The sequence below is a fragment of the Elaeis guineensis genome, chromosome 2 (genome assembly GCF_000442705.2).
Source record: "Elaeis guineensis isolate ETL-2024a chromosome 2, EG11, whole genome shotgun sequence".
Lineage (NCBI taxonomy): Eukaryota > Viridiplantae > Streptophyta > Magnoliopsida > Arecales > Arecaceae > Elaeis > Elaeis guineensis.
The window spans coordinates 72,055,630-72,083,180 of NC_025994.2; the positions used below are offsets into that span (position 1 = coordinate 72,055,630).

General features: G+C 36.2%; 1 protein-coding gene across 1 annotated transcript; it reads right to left on the reverse strand.

Annotated features, from left to right (window-relative positions):
• Positions 1-20,344: 20,344 nt before the first annotated feature.
• On the reverse strand, positions 20,345-24,668 carry LOC105058713 (uncharacterized). Its single transcript, XM_010941733.3, is given in 8 exon segments — positions 20,345-20,683; positions 21,225-21,332; positions 21,425-21,668; positions 22,425-22,660; positions 23,511-23,605; positions 23,608-23,700; positions 23,838-24,075; positions 24,218-24,668. Coding segments are annotated over 8 exon segments (1,377 nt in total). The 5' UTR covers positions 24,437-24,668; the 3' UTR covers positions 20,345-20,539.
• Positions 24,669-27,551: the final 2,883 nt, after the last annotated feature.

Sequence of the window (27,551 nt, forward strand, 5' to 3'; positions counted from 1 at the left end):
GTAATTGTTAGAAAATTATTTTAAGTGTCTGGCACGCCCCGGCATGCGTAAGTGGCCGAGCCATTTCTTTATGTTGATCATTAGTCTAAGAAATTTCATATTTAGGTCACTGTAAGTGCTTTCTCGGCTCCTTTCACTACTTTTCTATAATACAAATTCAAGTCATCCTCTTTACGATCGTTCATCAAAATTTATGTTGTATGCACTTGCATAACCATAATCAATTATTGAGATCACCAAAATTCTTATCACATGCACTTGTATAATCACAATCACTTGTTGACATTTTTATGACCAGATAGTGTGACCTTATTGAAGAATGAGGAACATCAACAACATTATTTTGTCCCTATAGAAATATTGTTCCATATGTTTCATAGTTCAAGAAACTGTTTGATTTGAAGCATGCTTGGTGCATGCAAATATTGGATTTAGCAAAAGAAAAATATTGGTTGAAGTATGGGCACTATAGCTATGCTCTATTGTGGTAAATAAGTCGGGTTGAGGATGTTTCAACTGGTTCTTTCCAAGATCTTAAGCACAAAGATGTTGAAGGCATGTATCATAATTTTTTTTTTCTTTTTTCCCCAAGCAATGAGGAAGTAAAACTTCCACCAATTTATTAGGATGAAGAAAAGCTGTATAAGAGATGGCAAAAGCAAGAAATGGAAGAGTTAAACAAGAGAATGGAAAAAACAAGAGAATGAGAAGGAAACATCCCTTCTAAGAAGCCAAAGTGTTGTCCAACAAAGCAATCTGAGGGGCCAATCTAGCAACTCTCCTCTAGAGAGCATGAAGACTTTCAATTCCTTTTTCTGCTAAAAGACGCTCCACTATTTGTAAGAACACAAAACCTTGTTGAGGACTGAGTAGATTGAACAATGCTTCTTCACGAAGACTCTTTCATTGGGTTCCGACCAAATGTGCCAAAGGAAAGAGATTAGGAGTTGATCCAATGCCTTTCTCTAAGGCGGCTTAAACTTAATCCTACTCCAAGATGTTCATAATCCATGCAGATTGAGACCGCAGCCTCTTAGACTCAAACATGCTTGAGCGTTGTCCAAATACTTTTGGGTACCCAAGGAAAAGGTCGGGCTGGCTTCTATATATCTTATAACTTAAGAACTAATATTATATCCTTTCATCTATCTCATATCTGTTCGACATATTTTCTGAGAGATAAATAGAGTGGCAGCGCTTCTTCTATTGTTGAGCACACCGAAAATTAGATCTAACGATAGGATGAGATGTGCTCACAGGCCCTACAAGATCTTTTTTTTCTAACTTTATGAATTGTTTTTACACTAGAATCGTGTGATCACTCACCCAAATAAAAAAAAAAGAATATTATAAGCAAACGAAGATTTAATTTGGAATCCATTAATGGTTTATTTTAAATATATTGCAAAACAAGTGAAGTTGGTAAATTTTATTTGCCTTACATCAAAAATCATAAAACTAAAAATTAAATTAAATTTTTATCGTAGATGTGAAAATCTTTTTTGTCACCACATACATGAAATAAGCAAAATGTGACAACTTGATGTGGAGGAGAGGTAGCGGCAAAAATTGACACCTAACGATCTTATCTTACACTTGGGCACTGGGCCATGCCTGGCACGGCCCGGCCCAGGCCCATTGGGCTATGGACCAAACAGCCCATGCCGAGCACAGCCCGTTTACGGCCGATTTCGTAAACGGGCCATGCCTAGCACCACCCGATCACACCAGGCCCCAGCCTGGCACGGCCCTAGGCCCGAGGCTTGGCGGGCTGTGCCTATGGCCCGTCAGGCCCGTGGACCTGATGGCCCGACCTTTTTATTTTTTTTTTAAAAAATATTAGTCCAAATGGATCGTGCCTTGTGCGGCTTATTTGAGCCCATTATAAGCCGTGCCAGGCATGGCCCGTTTAAGGCCATTACGGGTCAGACCCGGTCTGTAACGGCTAAAACCTTTTTTCTTTGAGGGGGTTATAATGGTTATATTTGAAAAAATGATCATTTTGATATTAGTAATAAAATTATGTCTGCTATATATGGTATTAGTAATAAAATTATATCTATTACATTTGATAATGCATCTAATAATAATGTACCTGTCTAATTATTGAAGGGCTCTTTTCATGACATTCTTAATGGAAATTTGTTTCATATTAGATGTGCATGTCATATTTTTGAATCTTTCTGTTCAAGCTAGAATGGATATTGTTCAAGATATAATTGTAAGAATTAAGAATGCAGTATCTTTTATTCAATTCTTCAAAAGCACGATTCCAAAAATTTAAACAATTATGTCTAGACCATGATAACCATTTCAAAAAATTTAAACTTGTGTAGTTACCCATTAGAATTCTATATATACAATGACGCATAATGCATATTCATACAAAAATCTATTAAGTGCATATATAAATGATCATAGATTAGGTTTTATTTTGACTGAAATTGATTGGAAAAAAAATTTTTAGAAGATTTTTTAGTTAGTTTTTATAATGCTACAAATACTCTTTCTGGTATTTATCTTCTAACCTCTTGTATATTTTTACAACAAGCATATATAATTTATGATCAATTTGCACAATATAGATATGATGATGTGTTACTCCTTAGATTGATTTTGATGATTACAAAGCAGTTGAAGGGGTACTAATGTTTCTAACTTGAAAAAGACTTATTGCTCTTCAGGGGCAAAATTATAATTTTACCAAAACCCTGATTTGAAAGTATCAAATGATAGAACAAAAGATTTGTGATCCACTGATAAAAATTTTATTGATTTTGGACTTGTATTTTGAAAGATATGCATGTTTGAAAATCATGAGTCGACCCATGAGTCGACTCATGGCACATGAGATGACTGGCACGCTGAAATTTCTGGCCGGCACAGACTTGACACATCCTGTGAGTCGACCCATGAGTCGACCTCCAAGGCATGAGTCGACCCATGAGTCGACCTCTGCGGGTTTTAAGTCAGTTTTACAGAACCTTGCATCCCGTTCGATTCTCTGATGTTTTTCCACAGAGGTCGACCCATGAGTCGAGCCCCAGGCATGAGTCGACCCATGAGTCGACCCCTGTGATGAGATTTTTCTGCAACGGCTAGTTTTTAACCCATTTTAAATACTTTTAATGCTCATTTAATGTGGTCTAACGGCTCTTTTTCAGCCTAGAATATTTTCCACTATTTCTTAAAGCTATAAAAGGGACAAAAAGGTGAGAATCAATGAGAGAAATCAAGAAGAGAGATTTTGAAAAAGGATTTCAAGCAAACTTTTCAGCCCTAAGCAAGAGCTCACTCAAAGCATTCAAGAAGCCTTTAATCCAAGCTCACTAACTCCTCAAGTGCACATTCAAGTCTCCAACTACCTTGAGGAAATCAAAAAGAGTCTTCTTCTCTTTGAGTAAAGTGTATTTAAAATCTTATTCGCTCATTAAAGGAGCTTTCTTTGTACTTATTTGTGCTATTGATTGTTATACTCGGTTTGAGTGATTGTTTTTGTTTTGGAAGCATTCCAAAACAAGAGAAGGTTGATCCGAACCTAGAATCGGAGTGTATTGGGTTGGCTTGTATCCGTGAAACAAGTGGTCTAGCTTGGGATAGCTAGAGTCGGAGTTTTCGATGTTTGTATTCGGGTTGAATACAAGATTAGTGGATTGAAATTCCCAAGTAGGAGCTTGGAGAGTGGATGTAGGTGCAAGGTTGGCACCGAACCACTATAAATCTTTTTGTTTGTGGTGTGTCTAATTGCTCTTCTTTAACTCTTCATTATTCTCTTGCATTCTTGCTCGTAGCCATTAGTCTTGAATTAATTTTACTCTCCCTATTTATTTAGCTTTGTCAAACATTTCTCATAAGTCATAAGTTAAGCTTAAAATTTTTAGAAACCCAATTGACCCCCCCTCTTGGGTTGCATAGCTGGGCAACAAGTGGTATCAGAGCTCGGTGCTCTAGCCCTACTTTGATTTAAACAATCAAAGAGCCAAAGATCTATGACAACTCAAGTCGGCACTTCTCTAGCCGAGGGGCAATCCACCAACCGACCTCCACTTTTCAATGGGTCTAATTACACCTATTGGAAAGCTCGGATGAAAATATTCATTCAAGCACTCGACTATGATATGTGGAGTATCATAGTGAACGGTCCTCACACACCCACTAAAAGTATAGATGGTCTGGAATCAGCCAAATCCGAGAAAGAATGGGATGAGATTGATAAGAAAATGGCTTAATTAAATGCTAAAGCAATGAATGTTCTTTATTGTGCTCTTGATGCTAATGAATTTAATCGCATTTCTACTTGCTCATCTGCTAAAGAAATATGGGATAGGTTAGAAGTAACCCATGAAGGAACCAATCAAGTAAAGGAGTCTAAAATCAACATGCTTGTGCATAAATATGAATTGTTTAAAATGGAGCATGATGAGTCCATAACTGAAATGTTTACTCGCTTTACTGATATTATAAATGGTTTAAAGAGTCTTGATAAGTCCTATACTAACAGTGAGTTTGTAAGAAAGATTCTCAGGTCCTTACTAAGAACTTGAGAAGCCAAAGTGATCACCATCCAAGAAGCCAAGGACTTGAACATTCTATCCTTGGAAGAGCTTCTTGGATCATTGATGACTCATGAGCTAAGCATGAAGCAACATCAAGAGGAAGAAGTCAAAAAGAAAAGAATAATTGCCCTCAAATTTACAGCTCCACTAGATGAAGAAACTGATGACACTGAAGATGAAGAACAGGATGAAGAAATGGCACTCATTATCCGAAGATTCAAGAAATTTTTGAGAAAAAAAAATAAGGGATGAGGAAGAGGCCATTCACAAAAGGGGAACAGAGCAAAGAAAAGGAGAAAGACCAACCCCTTATCTGTTACGAGTGCAAGAAGCTGGGATACTTCAAATCCGAATGCCCACAACTGAAGAAGTATCCCAAGAAGTACAAAAAGAAGGCCATGATGGCCACTTGGAGTGCGAGTGATGACTCAAGCTCCAAAGAGAAAAACTCGACTGAACAAGCTAACCTGTGCCTTATGGCACACGAAAATGAGGTAATATCCGAAACTCCTGGTGACTTTACATTTGAAGAATTACATGAAGCTTTTTATGATTTAGTTGATGAATTAAAGAAACTAGGGATGAAGAATAAAGATCTAAAATTAAAAAATTAATCTTTATTGAAACAAAATGAAAGCATTTCAGTTGAAAAATCCACCCTGCTTCAAGAAAATCAAAGTTTAAAGGATGAAATTGCCAAGTTAAAATCATTAGTTGAAAAATTCACCTTGAGTTCAAATAAACTTAATATGATTCTTGAAAATCAAAAGGCCGTGTATGATAAGGCTGGACTTGGCTATAACCCCTTGAAGAAATAAAAATATCTGAAAAATATTTATGTAAACTCTTTAAGTAACAAGTCTTCTAATATTACTTGCTTCAAATGTGGTAGAGTAGGACATAAGTCATACACTTGCTTCTCTAACAAGTCTGTAAATTTAAATATAAAGAAAATATGGGTTCCAAAAGGAACCATTATGACTAACCAAAAAGGACCCAAGAAAGCTTGGGTACCTAAAACAAAAACTTGACTTTTGCTTGCAGGTGTGTCTAGCATCCCAAGGAAGAAACAGAAAATGGTATCTTGACAGTGGATGCTCAAGACACATGACTGGTGATGAATCCCAATTCATCACTCTTGATGCTAAGAATGGAGGGATGGTTACCTTTGGAGACAATGGCAAAGGAAAGATCATCGGTATAGGTAACATTGGTATCACTCCCTCCAAATACATTGAAAATATTTTGTTAGTAGATGGTTTAAAGCATAATTTACTAAGCATTAGTCAATTTTGTGATAAAGGATATAAAGTTATTTTTGAATCGTCTGTTTGCATTGTAACTAGTCCTATTAATGATGGTATTAAATTTATTGGACATAGACATGGTAATGTTTATATGGTAGATTTAAATGATCTAGCCAAAATAAACATGCAATGCCTAGTATCCTTGAATGCTAAAATCAATGAGACTAGTTGGCTTTGGCATCGCAGACTTGCATATATTAGCATGCATTCTCTTTCAAAATTAATTAAGAAAGAATTAGTTCTTGGTTTGCCAAAATTGAATTTTGAAAAGGATAGAATTTGTGATGCATGCCAACTAGGTAAACAAACAAGAGTTTCATTTAAATCCAAAAATGTTGTTTCAACCTCTAAACCTTTAGAGCTTTTGCATATGGACTTATTTGGACCTAATAGAACCACTAGTCTAGGAGAAAAACGATATGGTTTTGTAATTATAGATGATTACTCTCGTTTTACTTGGGTTTTCTTTTTAGCACACAAAGATGAAACTTTTCATGTTTTCACTAAATTTTACCAAAAAGCCAATAATGAGAAAGGATTTTCAATTCAAAATATTCGAAGTGATCATGGAACTGAATTTGAAAATCAAGATTTTGAAAATTTTTGTGATGAAAAAAGAATTGGCCATAACTTCTCTGCTCCTAGGACACCCCAACAAAATGGGGTAGTAGAAAGGAAAAACAGAATCTTAGAAGAAATGGTCCGTACCATGCTATGTGAAAGCAACCTTCCAAGATATTTTTGGGCGGAAGCAATTAACACAGCATGTTACATTTTAAATCGTGCTTTGATTAGACAAATTTTAAAGAAAACCCCCTATGAGCTTTGGAAAGAAAGAAAACCTAATATTGCTTATTTTCATATTTTTGGTTGCCGATGTTTTGTGTTAAATAATGGTAAAGAAAGACCTGAAAAATTTGATGCAAAATCAGATGAAGCAATCTTTCTTGGTTACTCCTCCACTAGTAAAGTTTTTAGAGTTTTTAACAAAAGAACTTTAGTAGTAGAGGAGTCCATACATGTTGTCTTTGATGAATCTAACGATCTTCCTTCAAGGAAGAATGAAGGTGTTGATGATGCAGATCCTCTTATAGATGGAATGAAGGAGATCACTCTGAAAGATCCAACAATTCAAGATGACGAGAACATGAAGACAAACAGGATGAGGGAGGTGAAGAACATCAAGAACAACCTCAAGGTACAAATGACCTACCCAAAGAATGGAGGTATGTTCACAATCACCCTAAGGAGCTAATTATTGGTGATCCTATGCATGGGGTAAAAATTCATTCTTCACTTAAAGATGTATTTAATCATTGTGCTTTTGTCTCTCATCTTGAACAAAAAACTATTGAAGAAGCTGAAAATGATTATAATTGGATTAATGCAATGCAAGAGGAACTTAATCAATTTGAAAGAAATAATGTATGGACTTTAGTATCAAGACCTAAAAATTATTCAATAATTGGCACAAAATAGGTCTTTAGGAACAAATTAGATGAACATGAAAATGTAATAAGAAATAAAGCAAGATTGGTTGCTAAAGGTTATAATCAAGAAGAAGGAATTGATTTTGATGAGACCTTTGCACCTGTTGCTAGATTAGAGGCCATTAGACTTCTACTTGCATATGCTTGCTTTATGAAATTTAAATTATTTTAAATGGATGTCAAAAGTGTATTTTTGAATGGATATATTGCTGAAAAAGTCTATGTAGAACAACCCCCAGATTTTGAAAATCATGCTTTTTCTAATCATATTTTTAAATTAAATAAAGCTCTATATGGTTTGAAACAAGCACCTAGAGCTTGGTATGATAGGCTAAGCTAATTTTTACTAAATAATAATTTTTCAAGAGGTAATGTAGACACAACCCTCTTCATTAAAAGAAATCAAAATGATATGTTAATTATACAAATATATGTTGATGATATTATTTTTGGATCTACTAATGAATCTTTTTGTCAAGACTTTGCTAAGCTCATGCAGGGGGAGTTCGAGATGAGCATGATGGAAGAACTTACATTCTTCCTCGGACTCCAAATCAAACAAACAAAGGAAGGAATCTCCATCACCCAAAGCAAGTACACCAAGGAATTACTCAAGAGATTTGAATGGAGAACTCCAAAGCAATTGGCACACCCATGAGCCCCTCATGTAAGCTTGACAAGGATGAAGAAGGTAAATGTGTAGACTTAAAATATTATAGAGGTATGATTGGCTCTCTATTATATTTGACTGCAAGTAGGCCTGATATCATGTTTAGTGTTTGTCTGTGTGCTAGATGTCAATCTAATCCTAAAGAGTCTCACTTGAATGCTGTTAAAAGAATCCTTAGATATTTAAATGGTACTCAAACTCTAGGATTATGTACTCTAAGGATTCACTAATTGATTTATTAGGATATTCAGATGCTGATTTTGCTGGATGTAGATTAGACAGAAAAAGCACTAGTGGAACTTGCCAATTTCTTGGAGTTAACCTAATCTCCTGGTTTAGCAAGAAACAAAATTCGGTAGCACTGTCTATGGCTGAGGCCGAATACATTGCAGCCGAAAGTTGTTGTGCTCAAATCTTGTGGATTAAGCAACAACTCGAAGACTTTGGTATCAAACTTAATGAAACACCCATAAAATGTGATAACACTAGTGCCATAAATTTTACTAAAAATCCAATTCAACATTCAAGATCTAAACATATTGAAATAAGACATCATTTTATAAGAGAACATGTTCAAAATAAAGATATAATTCTTGACTATGTTTGCACTGAAAATCAATTAGCCGATATCTTTACAAAGACCCTAAGTGAGGATAGATTCTATGAAATTAGGAGAAATCTAAGAATTCTTGATCCATTTGCTTAAATATCTCTCTAATTCTAAGGAATCAATATCAAAATTTTCTTGAGCTTAATTTCCATCATCTCTCTTGGACCTAAAAGCTCAAGATTATCATTCTCACAACTTGTCATTGAGCAAAAATTCTTCTTCCAAAATTCTGAATTTTTTCAAAATTTATTCATATTTTTCCTAAAATTTTGTGAATCATGAGTCGACCCCCTAGGGTCGACCCAATGGCATACTTGAAATTTTTAGCCAACATCCCACGGGTTCATTTCTTTTTAACTTAAAGCCCGTTCATGAGCCGACCCCTCCTTCTTCGTCTTCCTCCCTCCAAAACTCGTCGTCCTCATCTTCATTCTCTCCAAATCCAAAGTTTTAGCCCAAGATCCTTCTCCCATCACCTCTCCACCTCAAATCGCCCATTGGGAAAGGAGCTTTTCGCATTTTTCTCCCTTGATTGAAGCGGTTGGAGTGTGCCCTAGCTTCCACCATTCTTCTCCAAATCGGGATTTCTCTCCGCCAAAAATTTCCTTCCATCCTCTAATAACCCTCCTTCTCCTCACCCATTTGATCTTCCAAGTCTCCTTGCTTGCTCTTGTGGTGAGAATGGCTCCAAAAATGAAACTCCCTCAAAGAAGGAAATCAGTCCGTGAGCTAGAAGAGGGCGTGCGCAGGAAAAAGCAAGCTTCTCAGACCTCCTCTGCTCCCATTCCTGCTTCAGCATCTGCACCTGGTTCCTCTTAGTCTCCTCTCAGCCCTAGCAAAATTCCACTCTCTGACAGAAAGGTAGAAACCGGCAAAAATGTGGACTTCAGATTCTTTGAAAAAGAAGGTTTCTCCTTTGGTTCAAAGATCAAAAATCAAGGTTGGGAATTTTACTGTTCTCTCAAAGAAGTTACATATGTAGATTTTGTTAGAGAGTTTTATCTGAATCTGTGCTATGGCAATGGAACAGTAACTTCTACTGTTAAGAGAATTGATATCTGCTTAGATCCTATTATTTTGAGAGAGATTCTATATTTGCCCTGTGAGGGATATTCAAACATGAAACTCCCAGTGAAGGAAGAAGGGATCAATGTGATTTTAGGAGGAACCTACTCGGAAAGTCTAAATAAATTAGAAGCCAAGATCTTGTCAATTGAAATGAGAATTCTACATCAATTAGTAATAAAGCTTTTCTTCCCGAGAAGTGGTAGACATGACCTCCTTTCTGGCCGAGACATATGTATAATGTTTCATATGATCACCCAAACCCCCTTAAACCTCCCTGCATTAATGATTGAGGCCATGAGAGAAACACTAAATAGATCCAAGGCACATCTGCCTTTTGGTATGGCCCTCACTCTGGTATTCAGGAGGTTTGGAGTTAGTTTTGAGGGGGAGGCATCTGCTAGGCTCTCTCACTCTGACACCATCAACCAACACACTCTGCACCGCATGGGATTCACTAGGATTGATGGTGGTTGGATCAAGGATACAGAAGAAAGAGCTGAGGAGAGAGCTGAGGACAGAGTTGAGGACAGAGCTGAGGAAGAAGGTCCCTCATCACCTCTCCATGACTTCAGGGCAGCATCTCCAGACATCCAGTTTGTTTCAGATCCAGAGGCTGGCCCTTCAGAGTCCACCAGGAGGCACACACCATTTCAGCAGCCAGACAGCAGAGCACCTCCCTTAGAGGTCAGATTGGCTGATGATCAGATTGAGCTGATTTCTCAACGTGTGGCTTCCTTGCTTTCTCGTCAGTGGAGCACTTCAGCTTTTGCATCGGGATCCATATCATTAGATGCATCTGATCAGACCTTGATCCCCCATATCTCCACTGTATTTCAGATGATCTCAGATCAGTCTGTTCGGATTCAGCAGCTCGAGGATTACATTTTGAGACTGACTGGGAGAGTACTTGACTTGCAGGGGCAAGTGTTAGTCTGGCCCATCCACAGCCACAGGAGTGCACTATTGAGGTCTCAGACCTAACTACGGAGGTAGGCAGACTTAGAGGTGTATTGGAGGGTGGATTTGATTTCTTGAGGAGAAAGATCAGAGGCTCTATGAGCATGCTTCTACACAGTTCACTGCACTGCTTCAGTCTGTTTCGAGAGCTCTGAACCTTCTTGACACCATCAGGCTCTCTCTTACAGTTCAGTCTATTGCTTCACAGCCTTCAGGATCATCTCGTCCACCTACTCGTGCCAGCACCTCCACTCGTGGCAGAGGCAGATGGGGTAGAGGACGAGTCCTTGGTCATGATCCATCATCTCCCCACCCCATCTTTGATAACTCTGATTCTGATCCATCTAGTCATGAGCTCTACTAGATCCTTGTAGCTAGCCTTGTCTGTTGTTCTTTCTAGGATCTATCTTTTGGACCATGTAATGATATTAACTGGTTGACTTTTATATTATGGAATATGTATTGGAACAGCTATGGTATCAATCACTTTTTGATTATATATCCACTCTTTGTTGCTATTTCATATCTATGGTACTCAATGGTATATTTTGCTTTATGATTGTTGTATTCAGGGGAAGTAAACATTAATGTCAGTAAAATTAATGATTAGCACAAGAAGTTTAAAAAAATAAAAAAGAGAAAATATATTCAAAAAAAGAGGGAGAGTTAACAATGTTTAATAATGTCAAAAACAGAGAGAAATTAAAGAAAAATATTAAAAGCAAGATTAATAAAAGACTTAAAAAAAAAGAGTGAATTGCTAAGCAAAAAGTATCAAAAGCAAGATTAATAAAAGACTTAAAAATAAAATGAGTGAATTGGGAGAAATTAAAGAAAAGTATCAAAAGCAAGATTAATAAAAGACTTAAAAATAAAATGAGTGAATTGTTAAGCAAAAAGCAAATGAGCAAACTTTAAAATTAATTCTTAGACATGCTCTGATACACCTTAAAATTTGACATGCTCTGATATACTTTAAAATTAATTCTTAGACATGCATTGATACACTTAATTTTTAAACATGCTCTGATACCAAAATTAAATAATCAAATGAGAATGAGCGAATTTTTAAGATGCTAAGAAATTTGAAAAACAAGCAAATGAGCAAATGAGATATTTTCAAACACGCAATTTTCAAATCCTAAGGTAAATTCTGCTTTGCTCTGATAACAAAAATAAATTTTCTGCTCTGATACCAAAATCACGTAATCAAATGAGCAAATTTTTAAATCATTAAGCAATAGGCAAATTATTTATGCAAATGAGCACATGTATCACATACCAAAAGAATCAATCTTCTTTTCAAGCAAATGCACTTATAAGTTGGTAGTAAATTCCTATTTATCTTCAAACTACCTATAATGCATTTCATTCCTTTGAAATTCATGATCATTGATTCATATAAATGCTTTTGTTCAAGTGTTTTGTCATCATCAAAAAGGGAGAGATTGTTGCTCCTTAGATTGATTTTGATGATTACAAAGCAGTTGAAGGGGTACTAATGTTTCTCACTTAAAAAAGACTTATTGCTCTTCAGGGGCAAAATTATAATTTTACCAAAATCCTGATTTGAAAGTATCAAATGATAGAACAAAAGATTTGTGATCCACTGATGAAAATTTTATTGATTTTGGACTTGTATTTTGAAAGATATGCATGTTTGAAAATCATGAGTCGACCCATGAATCGACTCATGGCACATGAGATGACTGGCACGCTGAAATTCCTGGCCGGCACAGACTTGGCACATCCTGTGAGTCGACCTATGAGTCGACCCCCAAGGCATGAGTCGACCCATGAGTCGACCTCTGTGGGTTTTAAGCCAGTTTTACAGAACCTTGCATCCCGTTCGATTCTCTGATGTTTTTCCATAGAGGTCGACCTATGAGTCGACCCCCAGGCATGAGTCGACCCCTGTGACGGAATTTTTCCACAACAGTTAGTTTTTAACCCGTTTTAAATACTTTTAATGCTCATTTAATATGGTATAACGGCTCTTTTTCAGCCTAGAATATTTTCCACTATTTCTTAAAGCTATAAAAGGGACAAAAAGGTGGGAATCAATGAGAGAAATCAAGAAGAGAGATTTTGAAAAAGGGATTTCAAGCAAACTTTTCAGCCCTAAGCAAGAGCTTACTCAAAGTATTCAAGAAGCCTTTAATCCAAGCTCACCAACTCCTCAAGTGCACATTCAAGTCTCCAACCACCTTGAGAAAATCAAAAAGAGTCTTCTTCTCTTTGAGTAAAGTGTATTTAAAGTCTTATTCGCTCATTAAAGGAGCTTTCTTTGTACTTATTTGTGCTATTAATTGTTATACTCGGTTTGAGTGATTATTTTTGTTTTGGAAGCGTTCCAAAACAAGGGAAAGTTGATCCGAACCTAGAATCGGAGTGTATTGGGTTGGCTTGTACCCGTGAAACAAGTGGTCTAGCTTGGGATAGTTAGAGTCGGAGTTTTCGACGTTTGTATTTGGGTTGAATACAAGATTAGTGGATTGAAATTCTCAAATAGGAGCTTGGGGAGTGGATGTAGGTGCAAGGTTGGCACCGAACCACTATAAATCCTTTTGTTTGTGGTGTGTCTAATTGCTCTTCTTTAACTCTTCATTATTCTCTTGCATTCTTGCTCTTAGCCATTAGTCTTGAATTAATTTTACTCTCCCTATTTATTTAGCTTTGTCAAACATTTCTCATAAGTCATAAGTTAAGCTTAAAATTTTTAGAAACCCAATTCACCCCCCCCTCTTGGGTTGCATAGCTGGGCAACATGATGTTTTAATATCTATTTTTTATAAAATGAAAACTAAATGGAATCAGTATTGAGATGTGGTATGTCTCATGCATAACTTAGGTGCTGTATTTAATCCATGGATCAAATTAAGTAGCGTACATATTTTATTTGATGAAATTGGTAAATATATGAATCATGATTCTGAAGTATCTAAAGTTGAAGTAACTCAGCTACTTTATGATATTTTGGCATTATATGATGAAAAAATTCATGGATCTAGAGAGTCTACATCATCTTCACAACTCATTCTTAGTACCTCTCGTTCATCATCTGTTTTCTCATTTCTTGCACATAGGAGATATTCACATACATCTTCTTCATTTGCATCTTCTTCATCTTTAAACAATGAATTAGAATTTTATTTATGAAATAAAATCTCTTCTGCATTAGATGAAAATTAAATAGAAAATCTTGATGTGTTGGTCTAGTAAAAGAGTATAAAAAATTAATATCCTATTATGTCTGCAATTGCACATGATATTTTAGCTATATCGATGTCTACAGTAGTATCGAAATCAGCTTTTAGTGTAGATCAGTGCATTTTGGATGAAAAGAGGAGCAGGACGACGGATGAGATAGTTGAGATGCTGCTCTGCTTCAAAGATTGACTGGATGCGGAGGCGAAACTTCAGGACAGAGGAGGATATGATATTGGATCTGATGATAAGGACGACACAAAAGGCATAGATAATTAATAAGATTTATTTTTAATTCTTAATTTTTTAAAATTATATATTTTTATTTTTTATTTATTGAGATGAGTCATCTCTATTTTCTTCTCTCTCTCCCTCGTTGTATTCTGGAGGTCAGGCCTAGCCCTCTTCCTTCTTTTGTATAATTTTGATTTATATTAATAAACTGATAGGGATCCATGTCAAACCTTCCACTATTTCAAGGTGGGCTTTACTTTTATAAAAAAATTTCAATATCTTCTATTTTTTTTAATTTATCCCCCAAGTCTCCAATCTATTTTATTTTATAAAAAATATTTTTAAAATAAAAATTTTAAAAATCTGTGATACCAAATGGGCTGTGCCAGGCCCGGGCATGTGCTGTGCCCCTTGAAAGGCCGTGCCGAGCCTGGGCCACGAGCCACCAAACCCCCAGCCTGATCCGGCCCTTAGTATTGGGCCGTGCCAGGAACGGCCCAGTTCGTGCTAAGCCGGGCCGGCCCATTGGTGGCCCGGCCCGATGCCCATCTCTATTTTGGTAGGTTGGGACCAAGGTTTTCCGGTATAGACTTAAGTGCAAGTCAAATTTTTTTGAGTTAAAATATGAATATAGAACAAAAACTTTAATATAATTTGAGCAATGAGAGTGACATTCTATTTGGATGAGACAACTTAGATTGGGTTGAGTCATGACATTGGATAAAATTTTATGGATGATTAGTTCTTTTTAATTTTAACTATTCAATTTATCTTGAAAATTAGACATATAATTGTTCTAAAAATTCAGTTAGATAAATTAATTTGGATTGACCATAGGTCAAGTATTATAAATTAAAAATTGTCTTGCGGATTAAATGGATCAAATTGGGTCACGGCGCTTGATGGTACAAAAAGAAGGGTAGAGAACATAATATCCGTGGAGTCTGGTACCACCAACGTTTTTAATATATATATATATATATATTGGCAGAAAGCCAAGGTTTTGTGAAGCATGAGACTAAGAAACCTACTAGTTTTACTATTCACTCGGGTCTCCCACCATACTTATTCTCCCCCTTCTTTCCTTCCATCCTTCACAATTCTCTCATCCATTCTCTTCTTTTATAATGACACAGTCTGGTTTGATTCGGGGGATGGGGATCTGGCGAGCAAGACTGGAAAGGTGGCGCCTTTGGTCGTCAGCGATCCTGGCGCTCCCAAGGCGTTTGTCATTTTGTTTAGCTGCAAGTATTTCTTTTATGTTCTTGCGATTTGTACTTTAGTGTATGCTTGTAGTTAGTTGACGTGGGTTTTTGGAAGCGCCGGCAATGCTTGCTGCCACTTGCTTCAAAGAAATTTTATGGCCAATACTTAGTGCGTTGTGGCATCTCGGCGCATTTAACAATTGGCTGTCTTCATTTGTTCATCAGTTTGCAGAACTATAATAGAAACTAATCTGTAATGGTGTCTTGGGATTAAAAACAGAAATAACGCCAATTTAACCGAACAGGACCTTAAACAACGAAGACAAGTTATAATCATGTAATAAGTTATCAGTATTTTATATTTAAATGAGTGGGACTTTGAAATCTCAATGATTGGATTAGAGATAGTAACGTGGATATCTACGTAATGTTTAAATATTTTAAGGTTTAACCAACATTTCTTTTTTCTTGACATAATTTTTTGGGTAGATCTGTTGAGTATGACATCATTTGTGTTGGATAGTCCATCTTGATGTGGGACTTTAATTCCTAAAATAAATGGTAAAGAAAAGAGAGTCCTTCCATGGCTCTATTAAAGGCCTATTTAATGTGGTCAGAGGACTTTGAATGGTGTATGCGCGAAAACCAAAAACCTTCAGCGTGCATGAAAGCCTGGTGGCGCGCGGAGAAAACAGGGGCGTGGCGTGGAAGAAGAAAAAGAAGCGTTGTTGGAAGTTTCATGGGAAGGTCGGATAGTTGATTCTATATTTATTTTGATAAAATTTTAATATATTATTTTTAATATTAAAAATTATAAATTAATTAATTTTTAATTTTTTTATAAATTATTTTAATTATCCACACGTCTAGTGAGATCTGTTTATGTTTATTTTTGATATACACTTTATTGATGATGATTATTTTATTATAAAATTAAGATTTATTCTTGATGATATATATTTGTATAGCCTTTAATTGATTTAGAGAAGATATATAGTAATCCCATTATATTTATAGTAGAAGATTTCCAACACAAATATGGTGTCCTTACGCTAGATTTGATTTATATTCGTTAAATTTGATATTGTTGAGTTATTACCTATTTTAATTTATACATAAAGGATAGAATTTATCTTGGATATAATTTTATTTATGATCCTTTCATTCCAACAACTGATATCAGACTATTGTGGATAGACAGTTAGTGTGGTTTATACTAATTAAAATAGAGGATAAATTCAGTATTATTAAATTAACTTCATCGAATTATTTCTTGTGGAGAATGATGATGGAGGATTTGTTATATTATCGAGATTTGTTTGAGTCGAGTGAATTGCAGGAAAAAATGCCAGATAATGTAAAAACTGATAAATGGAAAAAGTAGAACAGGAAAGCCACGACTATGATCAGATAGTAGATTCATGTGAGTGTAATCCATAATATTGCTACAAAGACAGATGCTTACTAGGTTTGCAAGAAACTAGAGGATCTATATTAGCGGAAGAATATACAGAATAAAGTTATCTGATCACAAGACTTGTGAACCTGAAGTATAAGGATGGGTAGAATACTTCAGAGCACTTAAATAATTTTCAAAAGATCCTGAATTAGTTGGCTATGATGAAACTACTTTTTGATGATGAGGTGCAGGCATTGATCTTGCTGAGTTCCTTATCAGATGGAAGACATTGATGGTGACACTGAGTAATTCTACTGTCAGTGATAAACTTATTTTGACTATAGTGAAGGATAGTATATTGAATAAAGCAAACAGATAAAAGGAGCAAGATTTGATAGATACAAGTTTTGAGATACTGGTTACAAAACAGAGGGGGAGAAGTGGAAATAGATCCTCCTACAGCAAAAAGGATGGTGAGTCCCATGACAAAAAAGATAAGAAAAAATCCAAAGGCTGATCAAAGTCCAGGAGGTGTCACTTGCTGCTACCGTAAGAAATCAGGATATTTTTAGAGAAAGAGCTGATAGTATAAGAGGAATCAGGATAAGAGTGATGAAAAAGAGAAGAGATAGAGTACAACTATAATTATATTTGATGATGATGTCATGATTGTCTGTGATGACGAGTATATTAATGTCACGTGCCAGGAATCCAGTTGGATAATTGATTCGACTGTTTCATATCATGTTACATCTCGGAGAGACATTTTTTTGTCCTACTTTAAAGATGATTTTGGGCATGTCAGGATGGAAAATGATGTAGTGGCTTAGATTGTTGGCATGAGAGATGTTTGGTTGGAGATTAACATTGTGTGTAAACTGCTGTTGAGAAATGTGAGGTATGTTCCTGATATCTGGTTGCACTTGATTTCTGCCTGTGTCCTAGACGGTGAGGGCTACTCTATTTGTTTTGATGAAAGAAAACGGAAGTTTACTAAAGATTCCTTGATTGTAGCAAAAGACAAGAAAGCTGGATTTTCAGATTGTAGGCTATGGTATGTAGTGGAAATGTAAATGCAGTTGAGGAGACCTCTATTGACTTGTGGCATCAACGACTTAGCCATTTGAGTGAGAAGGGACTTGATGCTCTATCCAGGCATAATTTGCTTCCTTTAAAAGATATGTACTTGAGATCTTGTACTTACTGTTTATATGACAAGCTGCATAAGATTTTATTTCATAAGCTCTCCTCATATAGGAGATCACATGTATTAAATTTAGTTCACACCGATACATGCTCCATGATCACAAAGACATTTGATGGTGCACTATATTTTGTTACTTTTATTGATGACCATTCTCAAAAGTTGTGGACTTTTGTTTTAAGATCTAAAGATTAGATGTTCGATGTCTTCAAAAAATTTCATACTAGTGTTGAAAGGGAGAATGGAAGAAAACTGAGATGCATCCGAACAGATAATGGTGATGAATACTGAGATCTATTTTGACAGATACTGTAGACAATATGGTGTTAGATTGGAGAAAACTATCTCAAAGACACTTCAACAAAATAGAGTGGCAAAGAGGATAAACCATATCATTATTGAAAGAGTCCAATATATGCTTTCTCATTCGAGGTTGCCTAACTCTTTCTGAGGTGAAGTTATGAGGACTATGGTTGACTTGATTAATCTTTTTCCTTCATATACCTTTAAGGGGTCGTTCTTTGGTGGGTAAATATCATAAAAAAATTGGTTAATTTTTTTATTGACCAACTTATCCATGTTCTCATACTTTTCAAGATGGATAAGTTACTTTATCATGGGCAATATTTACCCACAAAATGAAAAAATTTTATCCATCCAGGGGGTGGCTAAATCATTTTTCCATCAACCAGTAAAGTAGGCATTTAATGCTGTACCTAAAATGTCCATCTTCATTTTCAATGTCTCCATCATTCAATGCTTAATAACTTAGTCAAATCTAAAAAGCATAAGGAATATCATCAAAAATATGGATAAATTTTATCAATTTATCGAGAAAAGTAGTAATGTAAAAAAACATGAGTAACAAATTTCGAAGCCACTTTCCTATGTGTAAAAGAATATAGGTAAATTATTTTTCTATATAAATAATGCCTGAAAAATATTTATCCAGAAAAATATGGATTTTCAGGCAAATTTTTTATCTGTAAAAGAACGGGCCCTAATAGTGATGTTCCTAAGAAGATATGGACAAGAAAATCAGTTTCTTATGACCATCTCAGAGTATTTAGATGTAGGGCCTTTGTTCATATTCCTAGAGAAGAGCGATCAAAGCTTGACAACAAATTAAAGGAGTGCATTTTTCTTTAGTATGGACATAAACAGTTTGGATACAGGCTATGGGATCTAATAGCGAAGAAGCTAGTCAGAAGCCGAGATGTAGTATTCTTTGAGGATCAGACTATTAAGAACAAAAAGAAAGCAGATAAGCCAGAATCTACTATAGAGTTATTTATTGATCCACCTCCTGTATCTCAAATCAGAGCAAATGTTGATGATGGACAAACTGCAGAGGATGGTAATGTGATGAATGATAAGCCTACATATGGTGATAGTATATCATATGAGCATAGTGAGTAAGCTTCTACACAGTAAATGATAGAACAGTAGCTGAGAAGGTCTATCAAATAGCATCAGTCTTTTCAAAGATAGTCTTCACACGAGTATGTGATGGTGACTGATGGAAAATAGTCAGAATATTTCAAGAGGCTATGTCACCTGCATAGAAAGGAAAGTGGTTAAAAGACATGCAAGATATGATCAAATTTCTATATGAGAACTGCACTTTTGAGTTGGTGGAAACTCCCATATGATGAGGGGGATATTTGTTGGATAGTCCCTCTTCACGTGGGATTTTAATTTCTAAAATAAAAGAAAAAGAAAAGAGAGTCCTTTCATGACTCTATTAAAGGCCTGTTTAATGTGGACAAGAGAGCTTTGGATCGTGTGTGCGTGAAAACCAAAAACCTTCAGTGTGCGTGAAAGCCTGGTGGCGCGCTGAGCAAATAGGGGCGCAGCATGAGGCGCAGCAAAGAACAAGGAAGAAGAAAAAGAAAAGTTCTTTAAAGCTTTTTTATCGAATGATGGGATTATTGGTTCTTTTTCGATTTTGATAAAATTCTAGTATATTATTTCTAACATCGAGAGCTACAAGTTAATCAGTTCTGATCTTTGAAAAGTCTTCTCCATAAATTATTTCAAGCATCTACATTTGATGAGATCTGTCCCTATTTATTGTTGATATCCATTTTATTGGTGATGATTATTTTATTATGAAGTCAAGATTTATTCTTGATGATATATATTTATATAGCTTCGAGTTGATTTAGAAAAAACCTACAGTAATCCTATTATTTTATATAGTAAAAGATTCACAACACAAATCTGATGTCTTTGTATTGAGTTTGATTTATATTTGTTAGATTTGATATTGTTAAGTTATTATCTCTTTTAATCCGCACATAGGAGGTAAAATTTATCTTATATATAATTCTATTTGTGGTCCTTTCACCCCAACAAATTGTTCATGGCTCTTGACATGAATCACCTGGGCATCGAGGGTGAATGTATTTTTATTGATTTAAATAACAGCCACAGGTCCGCAACAGAGAATAAATTTTTATTTTTACTGAGAGAAATATGCCACAATTAGCCAATAATACTTTTCAACCCTGATTTTTGCCTTCTGAAGGGAAGCAAATGGCAATTCATGCATGAGGCAATTGACTGTAGTAGCATTAGGAACTGCATCAGGAGCTACCTTCGATCCACAAATTAATACAAAGCAACAGCATCAATCATCACTAAGTAGACTTAGTCTTGCCCCTGGGTTTGGTGTGATGGGCAAATTTCCATCATAAGTGCACTTTAGGACGTCAGGTGTTCTCTTCACAATTCGCGGTCCTGCTGGCACTTTCCTAGATTTCGGCCGTACGTCCTTCGCTCCCATTGCATAATAGTTTCATACATACAATAGAAAAAACAAAAGCACAATATTAGTTATGATCAGCTATTGCTTGAAATTCCCCCAGAGACTGGAATGAGCTGAATACTTCAGATTGCAAGAATAGTTTAGCTGGCTGCTAGGGAGTGTGAACTTGTATCTTGAGTGTTTTTTACAGGAGAAAGAGTTTTGCAGCAGCAATACGTGTTCCTAATTGAGAAGCTCCCAAGAAAACCAACTCTAATATTACTGAGGTGGGTGTGGTGACAGATACCAAGAGAGGGCCCTTAGTATCTTTTGCATTTGATCTCTTTAAGTGCTTCTGGGGAATGAATTTATGTCATTTCTGCAGAAACTGGCACGCGTACCTTTTGGGATCATGATGGAGTTTCTTATATGGTAGGGGGCAAATGGAAAGGCACGCCAAAGGCAGTCATATCAAGAAGAGTATGGAGCTGGTAAGGGAACTTCAGTTTTATAACTCAAGGGGAGGGGGATACAGATGAGGATCATTGACTAGCACTGGACTACCAACCTGATCAAAAATGGCAGTAGGGACGGCAAGGGTTGCAACAGCATTGGGCGAGTCCACAATTCCTGAAATCCTCCCTTCACAGGGGCAGCAAGACAGTAGCAGATAAACCTGAATAGGATACATTCACAACACATGGCTGTTGTTACTCTTAAGAGCATGAAATATTAGATTGTGATAGCAAGGTTTTGTATACCACCTACCTGCTCTTTTGAGTACCCAAACTTTGAGAGGTAGTCGATGGCATTGAGGACTGCACGCTTATAGGCAACTGTGGCATCTAGGTAGTGCTGCCGCCCAGCCTCATCCACACTGATGCCCTCAAAGACTAACCACTCTGAGAACCTAGGCTCCACAGGCCCTATCTCAAAGATTGGGCTTACATGTAGCGGGGTGGGGCCCATGGGTGTCAGATACTCTCTCATTCCTCCTCTTATGATCTCACACCTGAAAAGCACGAATGCATTTCAAATTACTGCAAGCATTGGTACAACATGGTTGGCATATAAGCATGACTATGTTTGTCTGGTTATTCGATACAAAACATTTTGGTATCTTGGCGTTTGAACCATATAAGCTAACTAGAAATATAATGCTGCTCAGACTACTTCAATATTTTGCAAGTTTGGAAAATTCCTGGACATTGTCTCTAATCATTGGCACAGTCCATGTGCTTTTAGTGATGTTAAAGTTAACAGCTGTGTCAGTATCTATGAATTATACTCACTTATAATACGAAATGGAAATAGGCCTGTTTGCTGATTTCTTGTGTAGATGGAGTACTAAGTTGATTCATGGAAGTACTTTAAGGATGTTGTTAACGGAAACAAGCTTGTTCACTAGTTTCTAGAGTAGTTGGGGTAGGTTCAATCATGAGAGTACTTTAACGGGTGTTGTTAGGGGCTGGCTACTGATTTCTCTATTACTTCTTGTTGTGAGGTATCTTGTGGATTGAGGTGCTGATCTGTTGATGAATTATAGTTGTTCTTTATTGCTGCTTGATACTACTGGTTAAGAATAATATATCAACTCATGTAACACCCACCTTAACCATCCTCCCCCAAAGCTTTTCTTTTCAGAAAAAGAATTATGCTGGATTCTCTGTTTCTTTAGAATTATTATCAGTCTATCCTTAAATGCATGCACTATGATAGGAAAAGGAGAAGATTTTATGATGAGAAAGAAATGAAATTGGAATGTTACTTGAGCTCAAGGAATCCGCTCATCTCTATTGCTCCACAAAATGAAACTTCACCATCACCTTGAGAGAAGTGCATATCACCAGTACTAAGATTTGCTCCATCTACAAATACTGGGAGATATACCTTTGAACCCCTGCTCAGATTTTTGATGTCACAATTCCCTCCATTTTCCCTTCCAGGGATTGTCCTTGCAGCTTCATTTGCAATCCTTTCCCATTCTGGTGTTCCTTCTTCAATCTGCAAATGTGCAAGTATAAAATATTGCTTAGTTCTGGTTCTCACCATGCAGAAATATAAATTTGAAAATATTATTATGAATAAAATTCAGGCAGTCCATCAACAAGTTTTGCAGATTTATGTAATTCAAATTAGACCTAACTTTATTTATCTTTTTTACCGTAAACATTTGCTGGCATCCAAAATGGTACAAGGTGGAGAACTTGTCAAGATGACTTGTATATAAAACTACTTGCGTGAAGCTGTTGGTATTTAGTGAATCTAGTAAGATGTACATATTTCATGAAATGATAAAATAAGTTTAATTCCACATTTCTTGTGAAACAATTTAAGTTATCAACATGATTAATATTAAGATTGCTAGATGGTTTGTGATAAATGTTGGGAGTTGAATGTGATGAGTGAATTTGGATCAGAAATTTTGAGAACATGGTTAATTTTTGAGGAGCAAGGAGATTACAGTATGTAGAAGTAACAACTGGATATGCTCTTAATTGGGTGATCTATGCCAGTTTAGGAGGTTAGGAGGAAAAATAAGAATTTAATTAAGGTTGTTGGACTTGTTACAGATAATTTTGCATGCGAGGGTTTGAATGCTCTGTATTATGATACTACCAAATTATGGTTTCACTAAAAAAGGAAAAAAATGGTTCATAATATTCTCGTGTTTGGCCTCATAAACCAACTACAAAGTTATAGGAGTACAGATGCACAAGGTGGGGTGGGAATTTAATTTTCCCTTGTTGCTTTTTACAATTCCACGTCTCAGTTGTAACACTTGGATCTTTTTTCAGTCTAATTATTTCGGTGTTCTTTGTTTAAGAAAGCAACCTCTAGTACTAATTCTTACCAATCCAAGAAGGCAACTCTTTGCAGTTGGTAGGCTTACAAGTGGCCGTTGATGCAAGACTTCACAAAGTGTCCAAGACCCAGTGCCATCTTCTGCAATTTCTTTTCCCTTTCGTGCCAAATAGACAAAAGCTCGAGTGAGGGTGCAGTTCCAACCACCCCAGGGTGAGTTAAACCTGGAAAGCGTACACCTGTCGAGTAGAGATGAATAGTCTTCCAATAGTGAAATATTGTCCGGGCTCGGCCATTCTCAAACTAATTTACATCCTGGAATTTTTATACTCAGAAATTGTGGGGAAAAGGAGGAGCAGGGGACAGCGAGGTGTACCTGGAATATGAGGGGAGTATGCGTATATTCCTTCAAAATACCAGATTGCTTTCGTTGCAGAAGGGAAGTGGTCAGTTAAGAAGCAGCCACCTTTTTCTCTATCAAACGTTGCCGTATAACCCCACTCATCACCTGGAAGTAGACCCAAGTTGCAGATTTCAACAGCAAGAAGGTCGCCAGGCTTCGCTGGAACTCCTTTTGTATCCAAAACTCTTAATGGCCCACTAAGATAATGGGGCTGCAGACAATGGAGATTCTGTTGCTAAATTTTTCTTTTAACTTAAACATCATTCTTCAATGAAATTTTTAATATATTCAAACAATTAAAGCCATGCAACTACGTACTTCTTAAATTTTCAGCAAAAAGTAATATTTCTTACAGCAGTGAGGTCTATAGATTGGATGTCTTCGGCGGAGTTGTTATCGCCGACTTGACCTCCAAGCGCGTCCACCATCTCAACTCGAAAGAGCTCTCCTTCCTTTACGTCTGCAACAGGGGGTATGTGTGGGTGCCAGCGATTATGGAGGGGAAGCTTTTGTTCCCATGGCTTCTTCTTCACATCTACGGGCACCACCAGTCTTGGAGTTTGTGGAGCCATAGCTGCAACGGAAGCCCTAGGTTGGCTGCTAAATGACTTGAACTCGCTTTGGTGCTCCTAATAACAAAGAGTAGGAGACTTGGTTGCCTCAAGATTCCGTCCTTGTCTCGATCACTAAACTACCAAACGGCTAAAATATTTTGTTTTTCATGGATTATTGAGGGGGATTTGGCCACTATGGCTGGCCGGATGCGGGGGCAATCCAAAGATGCTATGCGCTCCTATAGAACATATAGCGACCGGAGGGGGAGTGCACCTCAATGCTCATCAAACATATCTTTTGGGAGGCATGTGGTGTCGCAGATTGGATGTCTTCATAGATTGCAGAAAATATCAGAGAGATCTTATCGACCGGTGCTGTTGATTTTCTAACGTCATTTTATGATTTTTTTCTGATCTTTTTGATTATATTCATCCTAGATTTATATGAATGCTTGTAATAATATTTTAGTAAACATGGAAGATTTCTAATAAAATTATGGATGGATAATCCTTCCGTACCCATAAAAAAATTAATAAATATAGAATATGATGCCGTTAAAAAGTGCTATATTATCCAAAATTGTGGGAAAAAAAAAAATCCCAGACGACCCTTCTTTCTCCCTCTATTTAGATAATCATTTATACATTGAATAATATTTAGTTGAATGCCATGGATTTTCCTTTCATGTATTAATTGAAAGATCCCACTTAATCTTCAGATTAGCAGTCCATTCAATTATGTCCTCCTTCTGCCCCGAAATAATTTAAATTTAAAATTCTTTCTGTTAACAACACAGTCAAAACCAAAGAGTTAATCTATTATTGGAAGCCATAATGCCTCTGGATTTCCAAAAATAGTTACAATTAGTTACAATTAATTTTCTTACCCAAAAATATGATTTACTTGAGTTTCCAATAATTCAAAGTTTCTCTCCTATAGTTCAGATTAATTTCCATATCAAAAAAAAAAAAAAAATGATCAAAATAATCTGATATAACAGTTATCTAAGAATATAAGGAAACATATACATCTTCCTTCCCATCCAAGAGTAATTTCGGCTTTTCACAGGAGATAAATGATTTTGCTAACATCTTTTAATTTAAGTAGGTATAAATATAGATTTTGCAAATTATTGGATTTACATATAACAAACATAAATCTTAAAGAGGTCTTTGTAATTTAATCTAGGTTCTCCTGCCAAATGATATGATTAATTACAAATTTCTTCTCATAATTATGTCAGTTGCCTTGGAACAATTTCAAGCCATGAAAGGACAGCTTAAATTAGTGCTTCGTTGAATCAATCAAATTCACTCCAATGCACGGTTGCCGGTTCACTTTCGGAGCTCAAATGGGATCAAGGATAGGAACAAAAACCCGCTCCATAGATTGATTTTCTTTTCTCCGATCGGACGTCACCGCTTACGTATCAACCATGGAACAACAAGAAATTTTACTAAAAAATATCCCATGGAAAAATAAGGCTGGACCCGCAAACTTGTCTGAAGGCCATGATGTGCACGTCTGACGGATCCATCCATGATGCTACCCAATATCTCAAATGATTCCTACCACATCAGAACAAATGAAAAAATTCGCATCATCTCATACATAGTTCTCATCTGAGGCATTTTTTCTAAAACAACAAAACTGGCACGTCGTTCTCAATCTGTCACTGGACCAGTGTGCCAGCTGAAGATAGGGCTGAAAATTGGCTGGGTTTCGCCGGACCACACCCCAACTCTAGCCCAGTCTGAATTTTTTTTGGAGCTTCAGGATAGACTTAGGTCTAAAAATTTTTAAAAAATTCAGATCCGAGCATTTTGCCTTTCTCTGATTTTCACCATCCATGTTGTCACTGTTTTTGGTGACATGGATGTTAGATGTGGACATATGTTGCAAGTAATACTTCAAATATGTATTAATTACCACCTTGGTCTAGCCTGGCTTAACTTTTTTTCTTCCTTTTTTTTTTTTTTTTTTTAAGCTTATTTATGTCATATCTTTGTCAAATTTAACTAAGTCTATCCCATCAGGTAGGGTTAAATTCAAGCATGTATGAGATTGTTTACACATGCTACTTATATGATTCTAAATTAAGTAATAATCTCATGACTTGCTTGCATTCTTGGTGAATTGCCATGTGGCTTTGAAATGATGAGTATCCAAAAGCTAGTAGAGTAATTGGTAGGAAATTATTTTAGTTGTTTAATCTCTGGCATGACCCAGACACGTTGTGCCTCATCATATGTAAGTGGTCGAGTCACCTCTTCATGCTGATCATTAATCTCAGATCCATCTATATTTCTTATATCACTCTTTATTATATAAATATTATTATATATAATAATATATTATAATATATTATATTATCATGGTGTTTTATAGGGATACTTCATATTTGGGTCATTGTGAGTGCTCTCTCAGCTCCTTTCACCAAATATTGCAAATTCAAGTCATCCTCCTTAAGATGGTTCACCAAAATTTGTGTTGCATGCACCTGTTTAATCACAATCAATTGTTGGTGTCATCAAAGTTCTTGTTACAGGCACATGCATAATCCCAATCAATTGACATTTTTTATAACTGGATGGTGTGACCTTATTAAAGACAGGCACATCAACCACATTATTTTGTTCCTATAAAAATTTTATTCTACATGTTTCTTAGTTCAAGAAGCGTGTTTGATTTGGATCATGCTTGGCGCATGCAAATTTTGGATTTAGCAAAAGAAAAATATTGGTGGAAGTATGAGGCACCATAGCTGTTCCCCAGTGTAGTAAATAACTCATATTGAGGATGTTTCAGGCTTTCAGCTGGTTCTTTCAAGAATCTCAAGCAGCCAAAATGTTGAAGGTATCTATAATACCTTTTTTTTAAAAAAAAAAAAAATTAAAGTAACAAGGTGGAAGTTAGACTTCCCCCAATTTATTAGGCTAAGGAAAAGCTGTACAAGAGATGGCAAGGGCAAGAAATAGAAGTGCCATACAAGAGAATGAAAAGAAAATGTCCCTTCTAAGAAGCCGAAGTGTTATCCAACAGAGCAACCAGCGAGGCCAATCCAGCAACTCTTCTCCAGAGGTAACGATGATCTTCAATTACTTTTTCTGAACAAAGATGCTCCCATTGTGT